The sequence below is a fragment of the Catharus ustulatus genome, chromosome 5 (genome assembly GCF_009819885.2).
Source record: "Catharus ustulatus isolate bCatUst1 chromosome 5, bCatUst1.pri.v2, whole genome shotgun sequence".
Classification (NCBI taxonomy): Eukaryota; Metazoa; Chordata; class Aves; order Passeriformes; family Turdidae; genus Catharus; species Catharus ustulatus.
This window is the reverse complement of record NC_046225.1, coordinates 42,558,811-42,576,822: the sequence shown is the minus strand read 5'-3', so window position 1 is coordinate 42,576,822 and position 18,012 is coordinate 42,558,811. Positions and strand designations below refer to the sequence as shown.

General features: G+C 42.8%; 2 protein-coding genes across 3 annotated transcripts in view; one reads left to right on the top strand and one right to left on the bottom strand.

The window, feature by feature from the left end:
* CFAP97 (cilia and flagella associated protein 97) overlaps positions 1–2,030 on the top strand; it is a 33,491-nt gene extending 31,461 nt beyond the window's left edge. For both annotated transcript variants that reach the window (XM_033060163.2, XM_033060162.2), the window contains exon 6: positions 114–2,030. In XM_033060163.2, the coding sequence (XP_032916054.1) occupies positions 114–241 (128 nt within the window). In that variant the 3' untranslated portion in view covers positions 242–2,030. The remainder of the gene's footprint in view (positions 1–113) is intronic.
* On the bottom strand, positions 1,176–6,595 carry SLC25A4 (solute carrier family 25 member 4). Its single transcript, XM_033060164.2, has 4 exons — positions 6,390–6,595; positions 5,656–6,142; positions 5,239–5,379; positions 1,176–4,922 (listed from the first exon to the last, which is right to left on the bottom strand). Exons 1-4 carry the CDS (start codon positions 6,498–6,500, stop codon positions 4,765–4,767), a joined length of 897 nt encoding a protein of 298 aa, XP_032916055.1. The 5' UTR covers positions 6,501–6,595; the 3' UTR covers positions 1,176–4,764.
* Between the last annotated feature and the right edge of the window lie 11,417 nt (positions 6,596–18,012).

Below are 18,012 nucleotides of genomic sequence, written 5' to 3'. Positions count from 1 at the left end.
GATTTGGTTTCTTTTATTTGGTTTATAGAGCTAGTGTTGCAGTACTAACATAGCATGAAGTTTTTTGTTGTGCTCAGCATAAGCATTCTCCCTTTGTGTTTGTGTGTTAACAGGAGCAACTTCAAGATCATCCACTGTACAAAGTATACTGAATCAGAGGAATGAAAAGCCTATGTCTGATTCAGCCAGTGGGGCATTAGAGAGACCTAAATCTACTAACGTTCATGCTGCTTGGTTATAAGTGCGTTCTTTGCCTCACATATTGAGATGATAACTCAAATTTCTATTTTTAGTGCTTTTGTAAATTCTGTGTGCAAAAATATTTTCTGCATTGTTCAGTGATTGAAATGCATTGCATTTAGAGTAATTGCTTATAAAATGGTCTTAAACTGGTATAAAACACTTCTATCAGGGTTCTCCATGACAGGATGAACTTTTGAAAGAGAAGGAGGTACTTAAATGAACAAGTTAAATAGAAATTTAACTATTATTTTGGTCTCAGATCATAAGTGGAATTTGTATCCATAACACAGAAGGACAGAATTACCACACTACAGGTGCAAAATGTAAATAAAATTTTAAAAACATTAATAATACTTTAAAATAATGCATTAAACTTAAAAGCATATCTTTAATTCCTGGATTGTCTTTGCTTTACATCCTGGCTTTATGTAACAGCCTTCTGAATTTTGTGGTCATATTCTTGTGACTGAAAGAATCTTTACCAGCAGTGTGAAGAGGTTAAAAGCAGATTGTGTATTTCTCCATGGTGAGCTAGAATACTGAGGTGCAGAAAATGACGTTTTGCCACTGCTAAATGTTCAGCACCTGGAGTGTGTTTCCTATTCAAGGCTGCATCTCTTCCAGATCAAAAGGATTTTGGAAGACATACTGGGATCTTTGTGTAGGAAAGAAGCATCTGATATTATCTGAACAATAAAGAACGAGGTAAACAGCAGTTTCAGATACAGTGTAAACAAGAGTAAGTTCTGGTTACTTCTAAAACTAGAGAATGTTAAGTAAGGGACACAGTTCATGGCCCTGCTTTGCAGATGTGTGCTGTTCTCAGTGGGAAGATGTAAACTTGAGCAGCAGGAAACATCTTGAACCTTGATTTTGAGTGACTACTAACCAGGATTTAGGGGAAAAAAGAGTAGAAAACAAATTCTTGTTACTTTTCTTGACCTGTTTTTAAATGTCATGTTTATATCTAGTATTTGTAGTAATGTCAGATAAGCTGCAATAGTAACATCCATTTGCAAGAGGAGTAAAATTTAATGGTATTGGTAATCACAATAGTATTTGGTGTGGTTTATTTCTGTAATTAAAGGCAAACTTGCAGTGAGCTTGTTTTGTAGGACTGTAGCCTTATAAACAGCACAAATTGTGATGCCACTATCTGTGGATATTGCTGAAACTTTGCTTGCTTCCCCAGCTTCTTCCCAGGAAGAAATCACTGTATTATGGATAAAGAAAAAAAGCTGTATTTGGTAATGCTGGGTCTTTGACATGAAAAGTGTATTATTCTTTGCTAGTGCTTGCATGAGGGCTTAGGCTTTCAGGTATTCTGCATTGTAACACACTTTTTACTCAGTCCTTGTGATAGTCCTTGTGATTTACTCAGTCCTTGGCAGAGCCTCTTCACTTAGTGACCCGCAGATCAAATTTAGCTGTTTGACAATACTTGGAACTTTTAACTTTAAGCAGCATTGTGGCAAACAGATTTGTATTGCAATTATTATTCATGGTTAGAAGCTGTTAACAATTTCTTTGTATAGTGCTGCTGTATTTATTTTATTATTGTGCAAATTAAAATTATTCTCTATTTAAAGATTTTTGTCTTTGAATGTGAATATCAGAGTAAGTTTAAATACTTCTGAATGTTCATATTGTAATTTTTTTCTGTGAAGAAACTCACACAATGGATTACTTTTAATTGCTTCATCTTATTTAACTTTGGTATGAAAAAGTGTCAGTTTTGTATGTCATTTGTAAATCATAAGAAATAAAATATTTAACATGAATTGTCATTACAGTAGCATCTTGCAGATTTTTATAATTGGTATTAAGGTGCAAATAAGGTTGAATAGCTTGGTATATAGAAAAAATGCATGTTTTCCATTGTTTAAGTATTAAATGTAAGGGAATAAAGGTTTTGCCACTGGCTTTAGTTTGCTTGTGACTAACTCATACGAAGGTACAAAAGAAGTAGTATCAGTTGCCTGTGACAATGGGAGTTCAAATAGCAATCGCGGACCATCTGCTAAGTCTTCTAATTCCCAGCCAAGTGTTTCCAAGTGTTATGCTGAGTGCTGCTGACTCAGGGCAGAGCTGCTTTCAGAAGGATGGCTAATTCATTGATAGCTTTGAGCTCTGACCCACAGGTATCTTTATGGAGAGCACTGCCTGCAATCTCCCCCACTCTGTGCATTGACTTTTAAGCAGAAACCTTTACCTGTGTTTTCCATATACTTTATTTAATGTACTTTCTCTTAGCCCAGTGGCATTTACCTGCATTGATACTCCTTACTCTCCTTTTTAATAGTCCTTAGTCGTCCTATTTTGCCTTCTTCCCTGGAATGCAACTTCTTTAATTTACAGTTACTTGAAGTTTTTTTGCTTCCTCTTAATTATCTTATTCATACACAATTTTTCCCCAAAGGTTTTGTACCTCTGTCTCTTACAGTGTCTCTTTGTAGCCAACTTAGATCTTCCCTAGCACATCCAAATGCCACTTGCAGCCTTATCAGTGAGCTAAATGAGAACTGGATAGCTGGACTGTGTTAGCAAGCTTCTCATAAGGAACCATTAGGAAAGCGCAGAGGAAGGAGAAAAGGAGTAGGAACTAGCAGAGTTTTTAAGGAAAACTAATGCACTTTGGAAACCAGTAGAAATATCTTCTTCATAAACTTAGGATTTGATAGATTGCAATCCTGGTTATTTGCTATGGGAAAGAAAATGGACCAGGTATCTAGAAAAGCAAGTATTTAAGAGAGCAACCATGAAAAAGGGAGATAAAAGAAACAATCAGTCCACATTTTGTCCTGGGACAAAAAATGTGTATTTGGTTAATTTATGAACAGTCTTATTTTTTGGACCAGTATTTCCCAAACACTTTTATTTCAAGTGCATAGATGTTGCTTCCAGATACTGGTTTGTGGCTGGTACCTGCCTTCAGGGAGAATAGAGCTGTGGCAGAGAACCAGAGCCTCTCATGCCATGTGACAGTGACTTCCTGTATCTGGTAAATGTTTCAAATATAGGAAAAGGGTAACTGGAAGCCATACATATGAAGTAGTAAAAGGTGAAGAAGAGATAAAAGTTAATTTGATTATTACTTGCTTAGCCTTACCCTGTTGCCCAAAAAGTGGGGGACACCCCAACCATGGAAGTGTCCAAGGCCAGGAACTGACTCTAGTAGACAGCGTCCCTGCCCATGGCAGGGGGGTTGGAGCTATATGGACTCTAAGGTCTCTTCCAACACAAACAAGGCTCTGATTCTAGGTGAATACATAGCAAATGCTTGTCTAGCTGTAGTCTAACTGAACAACTGCAATGGCCACACCTCACTTTCCCTCCTTTGCCTAATCAGACAGCCTGTTCTTCCATGCATTCACAACCCTGCAGCATCTAAAGTTTAAGGAGCGTACAGAACATGTTCTGGTCTCACTGGTCATTATTAGTGCAATGTGTTCATCATGGTTCAACATGTAGTTATTTTAATAACTCTAGAGTATTTGATTCTAGAATATTTTTTCAAGTAAAATAAGCAGTAATGACTTCACTATTCAATGAGGAGAATTTCATTTTTGTTGAAAGCTTCAAAGTTAAGAGTAATATAAAGAAATTATGCAAGCAGCTAAGACTTGGTGGAAGCTTATCTCAAAGATCTTTGGCTGCAGTACCTTTAAACTGAATTCACTTGGTTTTGCAATTGTAGAATTATCAATAACCTCGCTAACTTCACCTACGTAAAGCTCTGTTGGAAAAACTTTCAAGAGACTGCCACTAACACTGCCCCGAGTAGCACATCACCTTGGAAGACATGCTGTAATGTGTTCATTGTACTGAAAACAACAGGAAAAAGTTCATTAATATATTAATTTATTTCATGTCAGTTTTAGTTCAATTGAACATCAGAGCAGACAACTTTTTCCTTTGAGACAATACAGGGAATTTTTAAAATACTGTATTTTCATATTTTACAAAGTATGTCTGAAAAATCAATTATGGTTTCAAGCATATTACTATAGTTTGTCAGGGAAGAGGCTGCAGTTAGGAACTCAGCCTGGTGCTTTAGTATAGTTTATTATTTCAGACATACTTTTCATTTAATATTGTATTAAAAAAAAAGAGCTTTAGAAGAAAACATGATTTTAATTCATGTTATGTCATCACAGTGTTGGGTAGCTAGAGATATTACTTTTAGTATAATAAATATTTATGACAATCTATTAAGAATTCACAATATTAGATTTTAGACTAGATATAGACCACTTATATTTTGTCTTCAGACAAAATCTATCACCTGCAATTCAAAGTATAATATATACATAGGTTCTAATACAAATGGTGGAAGAATTCTCATAGAAAATGTAACTGTGATGTTGTGGACAATTTTTAAATAAATGCATCCTTATCTCCGCCAGATATGTTACTCAAATTTTATTCTGTTTCCCTAGGAAATATTTTGTTGTCCATCACAAGTTTTTTTTAAAAAAGTTGATTGAGAACAATTGAACTACTGCATTGTGATGTTAATTTTTAGACATACTTCTTGATTTCATCATAAAGTACTAATACAAAAGCTCCGCCCATGCCTCTCAACACATTCGACCAGGCACCTTTGAAGAATGCTTTGGATCCTTCATCTTTAGCTATCTTCCTCCAGCAATCAATTGTGCCCTTATACATAATATCAGCTGTGGAAACAAACACAAAAAGTTAGAAGGCTTGAAGTTATCCAGCAAGGATCTTATCTTTAAAACAACAAGAAATAAGCAAAGTACAGCTGAGGATTTAAAACTTAGTTATGAATTAAGGAAAATTAATTCTCCATGGGAAATCAAGTAATTTCTCAGTCCTGTACATCAACATGATAGTTCCCCGTAGGTTTTTTAAGGACTCCAATGAGAAGGTTATTAATTTTCCGTAAGACAAAAAAACCCTGCAGTATCTCTTATCTTATCCTCATGAAACTTTCTGCAGCCAGAACACCACAGGAGCACTTATTCTTACCTCCCTTTCGACCAGACTGCATCATCATCCTACGTCGCACAGTATCAAAAGGATAAGAAACCAGCCCTGCCACTGCAGTGACACTCTGGGCAATCATCCAGCTCACTACGATGTGCACATTCTTTGGATCAGGCAACATACCTGTCATCAAGAGCAAATGAACGGAATCAGTACAGAGGGAAAGGGCTGTGGAAGGAATAATCACCCACCAACCCCGGAGTCAATCCAAACCCAAGGCATTTCAGAGCAGCAAGTAGAGGGAGGCAGGAATGCATGTCAGAAACACCTGTGCACATTCTAGCACTGCACTCAACTGGTGCTGAGCCAAGCCCTGCTTGCCCTTGTACTGCCAAGTGCACTAGGGTGCCTTTACTGAATGGAGCTTCCCTTGCAGTCACTTCTCCATGCACTTCTTACCCTTGGCCGTGTCGTACACCCCAAAATAGGCTGCTCTATAGATGATGATGCCCTGGACAGACACACTAAATCCTTGGTACAGGCCCCTCAAGCCATCAGATTTAAAGATCTTGACAATGCAGTCGCCCAGGCCAGAGAACTCCCTCTCACTGGCTCCTTTGCCCACATCAGCCGCCAGCCGGGTCCTGGCGAAATCCAGCGGGTAGACGAAGCAGAGGGAGGTGGCTCCCGCGGCACCTCCGGATGCAAGGTTCCCTGCGAAGTAGCGCCAGAACTGCTTGTGCCTGTCCACTCCGCCCAGGAAGATCTGCTTGTACTTGTCCTTGAAGGCGAAGTTAAGGGCCTGGGTGGGGAAGTACCGGATGACATTGGCCAAGTTGCCTCTCCAGAAGGAGGCGATGCCCTGCTCCTTGGGGATGCGGACTATGCAGTCCACGATGCCCTTGTACTGCTTATCGGCCGTGATCTGTTTGCTGGCATGCTGGACCTGCAGGGAGGGGAAGGAGAAGGACGGCACGGTGAGAGACGGGCACCGCAGGGGTGACCCCGCACGCTGAAGGGCACGGACGGGGCCGGCCCCGCTCCCGCCACCGCGAGGCGCTGCTGAACGCCCCGGGCAGCTCCCCGTAACCGGAGCCGGCCGAGCTCCTTCCCATATTTAGTCACGCCAGGCAGCGCCCGCCGCGCCGGCACCACCTGTGGCGCGGCACCGCCGCCCCCCGTCGCCCCCTCACCTGCAGCAGCAACTTCACTCTCTCGATGGGGGCGACAGCAGTTTTGGAGACGGCGGCGGCGATCCCGCCGGCCAGAAAGTCCTTGACGAAGCTGAGCGCTTGGTCACCCATGCCGCGAGCCGGTCCGACAGCCCCGCCCGGAGAGAGGCAACGAGCGGACACTTCCCCACCCCGCCGGACAAATGTGCTCGCACCCCGCGCCGCCCCGCTTATAGCCCGCGGCCTCTCGCGATAGGAGGAGGCGCCCCCCGGGGCCGCGGGCATTGGCTGCGGCCCGCCGGGCCCGCCCCGCCATGTTCCCCCGAGCGGCGGCCGCGAGGGACGCGGGGCCCGGGACGTTTAAAGGGCAAATTAAAGTTATCTGCTGCTTGCTGGGGAACGCGGTGTCAGAGCATGTGCCCGCTGTATTTATAGCTCCCGGGAGGCACCGGGAACATGGGGAGCTGGCAGGAGCTTCAGGCCGCGTTAAGCGTTCCGTGCAGACGAGAGGCAGCGGCTGAGGGCTAAAACCCTGCCCGGAGCGCTCTGAGGGTGCGAGCAGCCGGCCGAGAGTGCTTTCAGCCTTGCCCTCATGTGCGTGGATTCACGCAGAGAGGGGCGATATGGATGTCGTGCCCAACAGCAAAGCTCCCCAGGGATGTACTGCCGGCCTGGAAGGTGGTGCTGTGTTCACAGGCATCAGTGCCCAGGGCTGGACTGGACCTCTCTTGAGTCAAGGCCAGAGAGCTGCTTTATGCTGTACGCAGCGTGGGGAACTTGCAGGCATCGAGGTCTTTAAATACCCCGGCATGCGCTGGGACTCGGCTTTCCCGAGGAGGAGGCAACATGCCTTTCTGCGTTGTACCCTCATGTCACCCCTGCAAGGTCAGACCCTCCAAGACCCGCAGGCAATCCCCTCTCCAGAGAGAGAGGGAGGGGACCGTGGGAAGCACATGCCCCAGGCATGCTGAAGTTGCTTGACTTGCACCAAGTGAGAAAAGAAGAGTAAAGGCTATAATAGAGCTCTGCCTTCAAGCAGTCTGTGGTTCTTAGAAAAATGCTTGAGTCACAAATGATGATTAAATGGCTCCCCCATTTGTTTCTAATTTGTTCTTTCTGGCTGACCCTCATAAGAAAGCAGGAGTTTATGATTAATTGCTGGGTGACTTAGTTGTGTGGAACAGTTATGTAAAAGGCAATGCAGCAAGGTAGAAATACATACTGAGGAGTTTGCCCTAAAAAGCTATTAAGCTAAAAAGCTATTAAGAAAAATGTTACATTGAGGAACTTGTAAGGGTCTCTTTTGATTTGGTAATATGGTATCAGTAAGGAAAACAGAATTCATCCTAATGTAGATGCTAAAAGCTTGGCTGTCCCACAAAGAGACATTCTTGACAGGGCAGTGCATCTCTTCTCACCAATGTGTTTGTTAGCACGAGTCAATGGGACGGTACATTTGATCCCCTGTGTCCCATGCCCTATGCTGCTCTTAGGTCTGTTAAGGTCTCTTCTCATGAGCCTCAAGTGTGAGAAGTGGATATCAGGTGTGATTTCCAGAAGCACCCTTTGTACCTTGGCCTCCTGAGAAGAAGATGGAGCCTTTCCCCAACTTCTAAGAAAGGGAAAGAGAGCCCTCCCCCAAAAAGAGATATTTCCCCAAGAAGGGACCAAAAGCAGGTGCATAGGGAATCCCTAGAATTAGACTGTGAGTTGAAGGGAGTTTTGTTCAACATATGTGGCTGCCTGCTACATTTGACCTTTCCTTTTTTTCTCCTCATACTTCATTCACCAGGTCTGGTGTCTCCTCTTTTCATAGAAAAGCAAACACCCCTTTAACATCTCGAGGCTTCTGTGCTGGTTTCACACAGACCCCTGGGATAGTGATGCTCACAGCTGCTGCCTGATTGCCCAGACTGATAAGGTCTTCTCAGGGTGTGCACTCAGGTGTCAACCCTGCTGACCTGTGTATGGTGAGTGGGAGATGGCAGTGAGATGCTGCTGGGGAGGAAAGGCAGTAGGGGGCCTGAAGTAAGACTGGAGTGGGGGGTCTAACCTGAAAGGATTGTTTGCCAGCCCCTTCCCAACCATCTTTGATTTAGATTGGTGGAGGGGTATTAATTATTTTTTAGGTAAATTGTTGGGGTTTTAAAAATGACATTTTAATAACGTCTTTATCACAAGAGTTCCAGTTAATTTTTCAAGTTATTGTTGGGTATCATCATCACACCCACACAGATTATTTGGTCTGATATTTCTGTAGCACTAGTATTATTTATACATAACTGCCAGTATTTAAAGAAAGGACTGCATAGAAAGTGAGTTGCCACTTTTTCTGCTTCTACTCTCCCTTCTGTGGGCTCAGATATCTATTTCCATGAGAGACTTTGCTTCCAAACAGTTTTAACAAAAGCAGGACTGGACCAGGACATGTGTTGGCTACTTTGAGAGTTATCCTTCTTTTGTTTGATTTTAGCTCCAAATGCCTGATTTGGATCTTTCCTCTGTATTATGATGAGGGGCAGTTTGCTACTTAGTGTAGAAGTTCAAACACATCCTGTAAGGAATTTACTGCTAACTCTACCTGTGCCTTGAGCATGTAATTTAAAAAAGCTGAAGAACCTTTGGCTTTTCATACAGTTAGTTGGTGTTTGTTATACAATACTCTGATATTTTCCTAGAGAAATGGTTAAAACAGTTTTGAAAATGCAATCTCTCTGAATTAGCAATCTTTCAAGCTTCATGTTTCTTAGATCTTTGCAGCTTTGGATGGATTATTTTTCTTTCTAGGCTGAGTTTGTGGGTGCTCTGCACTATTAACATAGCATAAAGACACTGCATTTTGTTCTTAAAAATTACCTAGATCTACATTTTTGAGAGAGATTAGTAACTGGACTGCATTGTGCTTTGGTGTGTGAATAGCCAGCATTAGGTGATTAACTTTTCCAAAGCAGTGCTTACCCTTGTTTACATTCATATCCAAAACCCTAACTGGAAACCCTAACACTAAGCCAGACACAAAATAGAAAAGCTTTTCGTCAAAAGTCAGCAGTCTGAGCCTGATGGCGGACACAAGGGGGAGCACAAGGAATCAGTCAGAATATCCTGCCTCCCAGCCTAGACAGTGGTGAGTAGACAGTGTATTGGGAAGATGCCAAGAAGACACATGTTGGTTTTTTTCAGGAACAAATTGTGGGGTTGTAGTAAGTTCTCATTTTAAGATTGATGTATATTTGAAGTCAGGAAGAGGAAGAGAGCCGTAACAAAGCTTATTGAGGATAAGAGTTGAAGAGGAATAATGAGATTTGGTGATGACTAAGATGGTCAAGAAGGACAAAGTAGTGTGAGCTTTGAGTTTGTTTTGGGCAGGTATTAGCAAGGGTTATTTTAGTGGGGTGTTGGTGTTATCTGTCTTAGGAGCCTACACTGAGCTGTAGAGAGGGAAAATTGGACAGTAAGTGTAAGGAGTACATTGAGAAGGGAAGTGTTAGTGCTGGAAATAGCAGTGAGAGTCAACATAAGGTGTGTTTGTTTATTAGAGCATGTCTGTGATGTGAGGATGAGGAGTTGGAGGAGAGTCAACATTTCAGAAGAAAACTGAAGAAGTGGATAAAAATTAATATGAAACAATCAGGAGTTCTGTTGTAACAGGACAAGCATGGGACATAGAAGTAGGAGGGAAAACTTGTAGGAAGTGAGTGTATTTCCTTTGGCAAGGATTTGTGCAGAAGATGTTCAGGAAGAGGGCACTTGAAAAGTGCAGGTCTTCATTTAACTTGGAAAAGTAGGAAGAAAATATATAAGGATGGCTCATGTAGAAGAGGAGATAATTAAATGGTTGTGGATGAAGTAAATCTGATCACAGATCAGCCAGGAATTTGAAGCTGAAGGCAGACTGAGTTATATGTTTGGCAATCATACTTCATAATTCATGAGACAGTAGTGGAGAGTAAGAAACAGAGCAAGTCTACAGTCAATTTGTGCTAAAAAAGAAAGATAAAGAAGGAGAAAGTGGGCTGAGATTAGATGGGATATTCTCAATCTGATGAGATGAAAATAATGGAAAGAGCAAATGAGAGGATATGAGGAAGGACATGGCAGGGAAGGGAAAAGATCAGAGAGGAAGGATGGGATAACAGAGGTCAGGGGAACAGCAACTCTTGCTGCAGACCATGTCAAAAGAATGGCTTTTCCAGGGAGCAAAACACTGAGTGAAGGTGCAGGGGAAATGAGTGGGCCAAGGCAAGGAGACATACAGGTGACTGCTAGAGTGCCACCAAGGACAGCAGCATGATGCTTGGAAGCTTCCTGAGGATGTGTGTGAGAAATTGTGAAGAAGGGAAGAAAGTCAGAAGAAATCACAGAAGGCTGATCAGGAGGAGCTGGCTGACGGGCTGGCAGTTCTTCAGAGGGGAAAAGAGCTGAGATATTGATCAAAACCAGACAAAATGTCATGGGGATTGTGAGGGTAGGCTCAGTGTGGGAGTAAGGGATAGGATGGGTTAGAGAGAATGGAGGTCTCTGTAAGAGACTGAATCTGCTGAGAGTCAGGCAAGGGCATCCAGAATGTGTGGACACTGGGATTTAACAGGCTGGTGGGAAGTATTTAAAGTGTATCTCCCAGCTGCAGCAAGTGAACAGAAGAAAGGGGAGTGGACCAGGCAGAAGGACAGAACAGGAATGCAAGAAGGGCCAGTTGAGCAATGGTAGTGTTGAGAGTGGGGATAGAGAAGTGTAGGTGTGCAAAATAGCACCAAGGAGGCAGAGTAAGGGGTAGGGCTCATTGCCTCAGGTAGATTGTTTAAGGAACAAGAGACAGCAGCTGAGGGAATAAAAAGGGAAAAAGGAAACCAGGATAGGTGGGGGGTGGGTTGAAACTAGAGGAGTTACAGAAGTAAGTTGCAGCAAGAGAGCATGTGAGAGATGTGGAGAAACAGCCCACGAGCAAGGTTAACCAAGATAGACTGAGTCTCCCTAGTCTGCAGTGACTGGTTTCCTCTTGAGCATGTGTGTGGGCAGGCATGTTATACTTTTGTCATTCCATGTTGACTGAACTAATAGTGAAAGTGTATGTTTTACCTGAATATGTTCTACCACATTAAAAATTTCCCTGGTGAAGGCAACTAACCTAAGGTTAATATGTTTTTTCAATTTTCAATGCTTCATTGACTTCACTAGTGGCCACTCTGAGGTACTGGAGAAGGCAAAGATCACTGGGAAAGACTGGGGTATGAGGAACCAGGGAGAAGGAAACAAATCAAGCACCATTACAGCAGGATTTGGTTCCCCATCAGGGATTTATTTATTTCACAGAGGTTTCAAATCCTTAGAGCAACAGAACTAAACCAGAAACTCTCTGGTACTCAAATCAGACAAGCATTCATTTCTGCTACTCTAGTTGCTGAAGAATTGCAATCACAGTCTTCACTCTGAAATTAATTTCACTTCTCTACAGGACTGTGCAGTAAATACTTGGTATGCTGTAGGCAGAATAACAGTATTGCTAAGATTCAGAACTCCAGTGATTTTTCCTTGTAGGTCTGAACATACCTTGAAAACAAAAATAATCTTTTATGTCACAGGTGTGCATTACAGTACATAATTAATGAATTCTACAGACTGTCATAAAATGTAAAATACTCTAAAATATATATTAATTGTTTGATTATTAATGCAGTCTCGGCACAAACATAACAGTACACATTACAGATTTTGGGAAACTCATAAAGCAGAGGTATTGTGGACAGTTTGCAAACCATGTATATAAGCAAATTAATGACTTGTTAGACTCCACAATAGTTAATTTGCTATTTACTAGCTCTTCTTTGGTAAATGTATTTTGATATAAAGCATAACTCATTATCCTCAGACTGCGTTTTGGAAGAAAAGACAAAGAGAAGTGAAGTGACTTTCTCAAGGTCATTTTGTCAGTGTGTGGTAGAGCAAGGCATGAATAGAGCTTTTCTAGTTTTGCCAGATCTCTTTTGCACATGCCATTTTATATATATGCAATAATATTAAAAGCCAAGATTATATTTGTTCCAATAATACCATTAAACCTTATTCAGAACAAGCATAAAGCAAAATTTGAAAACCTACTTTGCAGCTGAAAGGAATTTTGTACTTTTTATTTTGGTGTAGATTTCTGCAGAAAATAATTTCTTTGGTCATTTCTAAACATGTTTCATTACATGGTGGAACATATATTCCTTCTTGGATTCAGTAATTTTGAGGTTTTGTGCTTCCAGGAAAAAAAAACATGCTGAGAGTATCGCTGATATTTATATATTATATAATCCTTTTTTTTTTTTTTAATTTTAGTTTAAACTAATTTTCATGGAAGAAATGAGATCTGGACTGTGTTGTGTTCTGTGCAAAAACTTTGACTTTCAGGGCAAGGTTTGCCTCTCAAGAAAAGTCTATACTTCCAGTGTCTTAATTGTTATGTTTGATACATACTTGAAGCTTCATTTTCGTACTTATTACCTTGAAATATCCTATTCACTATCATTTTTTGTCATATTTTCCCGAGGTAGAAGTTGTGCTAAGAGATAATTAGCATTGTGCTTTGCTTTTATTCCAGTATTTTGGAGAGATGTGCTTCTCATGGTGTTCACCAGATCTCTTGGAAGGTGTGACAGCTGTGAACAGTATCAGCAATGCCTGGGCAGGTGTGTGATCAGAACAAAGCCAAGCTGTGTCTGCAGCCCTCTGTATTTTCCATAAGACACAATTTTCTCTTGCTGCTCATGAGTAACACATCTTAGCAGTAACATTTCAAATGTGTTTAATGTCCTGATCAGGAATTAAGTTCACCGAGTTCTCCTGCATGCCTAGTGAATTTTTTTTTAATGTTTGTTTGTTTCCAAACTGGAGAAATACTGGGTTGTGTGAATGCAGAATTCAGATGCACCTGCTTAAGTAACATGACCTAGAAAATAGGTCTGATTTGTTTTCAGAACTTAGCAAAACAAAACTATTAAAAAGTTAAAGTATTAATATAGACTTTTCTGACCTGAGGTTTACAACAAGTTCCTCTTCAGAAAATCTTCAGGGTTGGAAGAATGTCTAGTATGACACCCAGCCCTCTTTGTGTAGTGCAACATTCTTTACATCATTTTGCAATACCCTGTGTGATGACTCGTGTTCAGCTTTCCATAGCTCTGATGACTCTTGCATAGTTTTCAATTGCCTGCCTCTTCTCAGAGTTGTAGGGACTTGTTCTTTCTTCTTAGGTCTACATAAACCAGTAATTATAATTTTAAATCATTGATACAACATTGGTTCAGTCAGAGTATATGAAGAAATCTCATGTATGTATGTAAAATGTATGTAGCATTTTAAGTAAGGTTTTATTTTCTATTTTGCTCAAGCTTACTCTTCTAAATATTGTCCTAGTATAAATCTTAATGGGATAATGCAAGTCTTTGCTCTATTCAATACTAGTTGGTCTTTGCTCTTTTCAATACATCTTTTTATGATCCTTCATTTGCAGTATTTTTGGAGTATCAAAAATTATTTGATTTTTTAATGTTATGTTTGTTTTGTTAATCTTCTGGTTTCTAAGTAGTTTCTGTGTGTGATTTTACTGTTCTAGCTATTTTTAAAGTTCATTGTTTCAGGTAGACAGATTTGAATTGTTAAATTATTTAAGTGATTTATTTGTTTTCCATCTGTTATTTCTTACAATACATCTGGTTATAATATAATAATTTTCTTTTTAATAAAGGTATCAATATTATTAGCCCTTGCTCAAGTTATTACCTCTTTGTTTTCAGATATTTTGTAGAGTTTCTCATGCTGTGATTTTACTCTAGACTACAGTAGTTTCACGAATACAAGCCGCACGGATTATAAGCCGCACCCCCGGTGCCTCGACAATGTTGCTGTCTTTGTCAATAGATAAGCCGCACCCCGAATATTAGCCGCACTTTCGTTCGTCGCGAGAATCCGTGCGCAGCTTTCACAAACTGGCCAATTAGTAACAGGATCGCGGCATAGCGGGCTTTACTGGCTCGGGGCGGGACCAGGCAGGCTCGGCCCGCTCATGGTTGCCGACGGGGCCGGCTGGGTGGTGCTGCAGCCGCCGCCGGGCTCACTGGCCCCCCTCTCCCGTCAGCACCGCCCCGCCGCTGCATTTACGTACTCGCCCTGCCGGCGGGCCAGGCACTGCCGCCACTGGCAGGCATGCCGGCCGCGTCGCCGCTGCGTTCACGTAGTCGCCCTGCCGGCGGGCCAGGCACTGCCGCCGCTGGCAGGCATGCCGGCCGCGTCGCCGCTGCGTTGTTTACGTAGTCGCCCTGCCGGCGGGCCAGGCACTGCCGCCGCTGGCAGGCATGCCGGCCGCGTCGCCGCTGCGTTGTTTACGTAGTCGCCCTGCCGGCGGGCCAGGCACTGCCGCCGCTGCCAGGCTCGCCGGCCGCCCCCTCCCATCTGCACTGCCGCCGCGTTTCCTCGCCCTGGCCGGCACTGCAGGCCCACGCACCGCCGGGCTCCCCCACGCTGCTGGCCCCGATTCTGCTGGGCTTCCCCCGCTGCCAGGCAGCCCCACCCGCTGGCCTTCCTGCTTCTGCCATGCTCCCCTGCACTGCTAGCCCCAGTTCTCCCCGGCTCCCGCGCCCTGCTGGCCGGGGCTCTGCCGCCCCCCCTGCCCCGCCCTGCTGGCTCAGGCTCTGCCGCCCCCCTGCCCTGCCCTGCTGGCTCAGGCTCTGCCGCCCGCCCCCGACACTGCTGGCCCCGCCTCTGCCAGGCTTTCCCACCTCAGCCGGGGCCGGCCGGGCTCCAGCTTGGCTTGGGGCTGCCGCGGGCTCTCACTTCCGTGTTGGCAGCTTTTAGAATTTTGTTAATGTATTACCCGCCCCGGAATATTGGCCGCACTTCCGGGTTTCCACCAAAATTTTGGTCAAATTGGTGCGGCTTGTATTCGTGAAATTACTGTAGTCTTTCTTCTGTAGAATAGTTCATAACAGTTCATAATATTCTTGCTGACAGTAATTTTATTTTCATATGTTGTAGGAAAAACTGAAATTATTTCTGACAGTACTATATATTTAACAGAATCACGGCTTCGTGCACAGTCAGATAACTGCATTGCAATAGCAAAACAAGGTAATAATATTTTAATGATACAGAAACAATTTCATGCATTAAATGTAGGTGTAATTTTTACACATACATGCAATAGCTATTAGCACAATAGCTTTAATAGAATTTTAAGCTTATTTTCAAGTAAATGAGAAGTGAATAAATTGTATTACTTAGTGAATGAATCATCAGTTTTTTGTCACCCTACATGCTGGTTGAATAGGTCACAATTACATTGTTGTTATAATTCAAATTGCATTGGTTAAAATGCCAGAAATTCTTTTTTAATAAACTGAAATATCAATCTTCCTGTATTTTGCAAGAAAATGGCAAATTAAGGTCAGTTCCATGCAACACATTATTAAAATGCATGAAGAAAACAAAGGTCTTCTGAAAAGCCAAACTCCCAGCAAGTGTGATGCTGATATTGAAGATGACACCTGCCCTGCTAAAGAGTGAGAAAACTGGGTGAGAAAGTCTTTAGATGCTAGAGTTTATGGCATCAAACCTCATGTCCCTTCATGGAGTATTTCATTGTTTTAGAACTCACTGTGGAAAAAATCCAGTTTGCCTCCCAGTTACAAAAATTACAGTAATTTCACAACTATAAGACACACCCTTTGGACTAAAATTTTGATCGGAACCCGGAAGTGCGCCTTATAATCTGGTGTGCCTTATATATGGACAGAATTCAGGAATTTGCCAACCCAGAAGTGCGAGCCACAAGCTGTGGGAGCTGTGCCGTGAGTTGCGCCAGCCGCGGGAGCTGTGCCATGAGCCGCATGAGCCGAGCCGCATGGCTGCACGAGCCGAGCCGAGCCACAAGCTGAACTGCAAGCTGAGCCGTGCCATGAGCCGAGCCACGAGCCGAGCCGCGAGCCGAACCAAGCCATGCAGCTGCACGAGCCGAGCCGCGCCATGAGGCGAGCCGCAAGGCAAGCCATGGGCTGAGCCGTGCCACGAGCCGAGCCACAAGCCAAGCCGCGAGCCGAACCAAGCCATGCAGCTGCATGAGCCGAGCCGCGCCATGAGGCGAGCCGCAAGGCAAGCCATGGGCTGAGCCGTGCTGTGAGCTGAGCCGCGCCAGCCACAAGAGCTGTGCCAGCCGTCAACGGGGGCGGGCGGGAATGCCAGGGTCTGTGGCGGGGGGGGTGCCTGGGGCTGCATTTAAAAGCTACGCTGATCCTTGAAAAATGTTTGCAAATTGAGCACCTGCCAGTAAACCCCATGATCGCGCGATTCCCTTACTAATTCGTTACTTTGTTGTGCGCAGATCTTCGCTGCAAAAAAAGAAGTGCACGTTATACTCCAGTGTGCCTTATATATAGACAAAGAACACCCAAAAGTGCACCTTATAATCCGGTGCGCCTTATAGTCGTGAAATTACTGTACTTTGAATTTGAAATTTCCCAGCTGAGCTGATATGCAGGATATAAAAGGGAATCAGTTATGGGGACAAAAGTAAAAGTTAGGAAACAATTAGATTATGTGGTAGATTACCTCAGTTGATGAAAAAAATAAATCTCTATTTCATTCATTCCTGGGCAATGACTGCCAGTTTCTGATTCACTGGGAATTTGGTTTAATACTTTCTTATCAATCTTAAGAAATAAATGAAGATACTGTATTAACATACATTCTTAAATGTTGCTGTATTATTTGAAATTGACATATATATGTACAGTTATGATGCAGGCTGATATGAATTAATATATGCTGTAAAAGTGGCTTGCAGGTCAACACTGTAAAAGGAATTGTCCTATTACTCCATTCAATTTCTTTTCCTTTGTAGTAATATACGGAAATGTAACAAGTTGAGATTGGGCTATTTTCTATTTTCCAGACAGCGATAAAGGGATAAAAGACGGGATGTTCTGAGTATATATAGTGAGGAAAATTGAGATGTTAGGAACAATCGTGTAAACGTGAAACTCTTGAAATAGTCAACCAGGGATAAATTATCTGGACCTCGTAAGTTACTTCCAGGATCATGGTGATGGGATCACCCAGAAGCTGTGTGCATCTGCTGCTTGTTTGTGATTTGCCTTTCAGATGTTACAGTGTTGTAGGTTGGCACCCTTTTTTTCTACACAGAACTACACCAGCCACTCAGGTCAGAAGAAACAGTTCAAATAAAATAGATCTTTGTGCAATTTAAAATATCTCTCTGGCTTCCAGACGTTTCCATCACTGCCATGCTTCATTTTTTTGAAGCGTTTTTGAAGTTGCAGACTGTCTTGTTCACTGTAATAATCCACGGACAGAAAGAGCTAAACAAGTGAAAAATTGTGAGAGAGCAGTGTTACAGGAACCCAGCAGCTTATTCTCTTATTGCCCCTCATGTCTACAAAATAAGATTAAAAATCCCAAACCACCATAAGCAGAGCACTTTTCTTCCCCTTATTCCTCCACTTCTGAAACATCTGAATTCAAGAGAAGAGAGCCCATTGATGTAGTTTTGGGAAAGCTATCCTAAAGCCGTGCACTTTCTCCTACTGGGCACAGCTCAGCAGGGGAGGTTGTTCTCAGTTTTGAGCAACAGTGATGTGGATGGGAGGAGGTT

Coding starts and splice junctions, on each gene's coding strand:
- SLC25A4 (XM_033060164.2), bottom strand. CDS start 6,500: ATGGGTGACCAAGCGCTCAGCTTCGTCAAGGACTTTCTGGCCGGCGGG. Junction 6,143..6,389: donor GAGTGAAGTTGCTGCTGCAG/GTGAGGGGGCGA, acceptor CCCTCCCTGCAG/GTCCAGCATGCCAGCAAACA. Junction 4,923..5,238: donor GCAGTCTGGTCGAAAGGGAG/GTAAGAATAAGT, acceptor TTGTTTCCACAG/CTGATATTATGTATAAGGGC.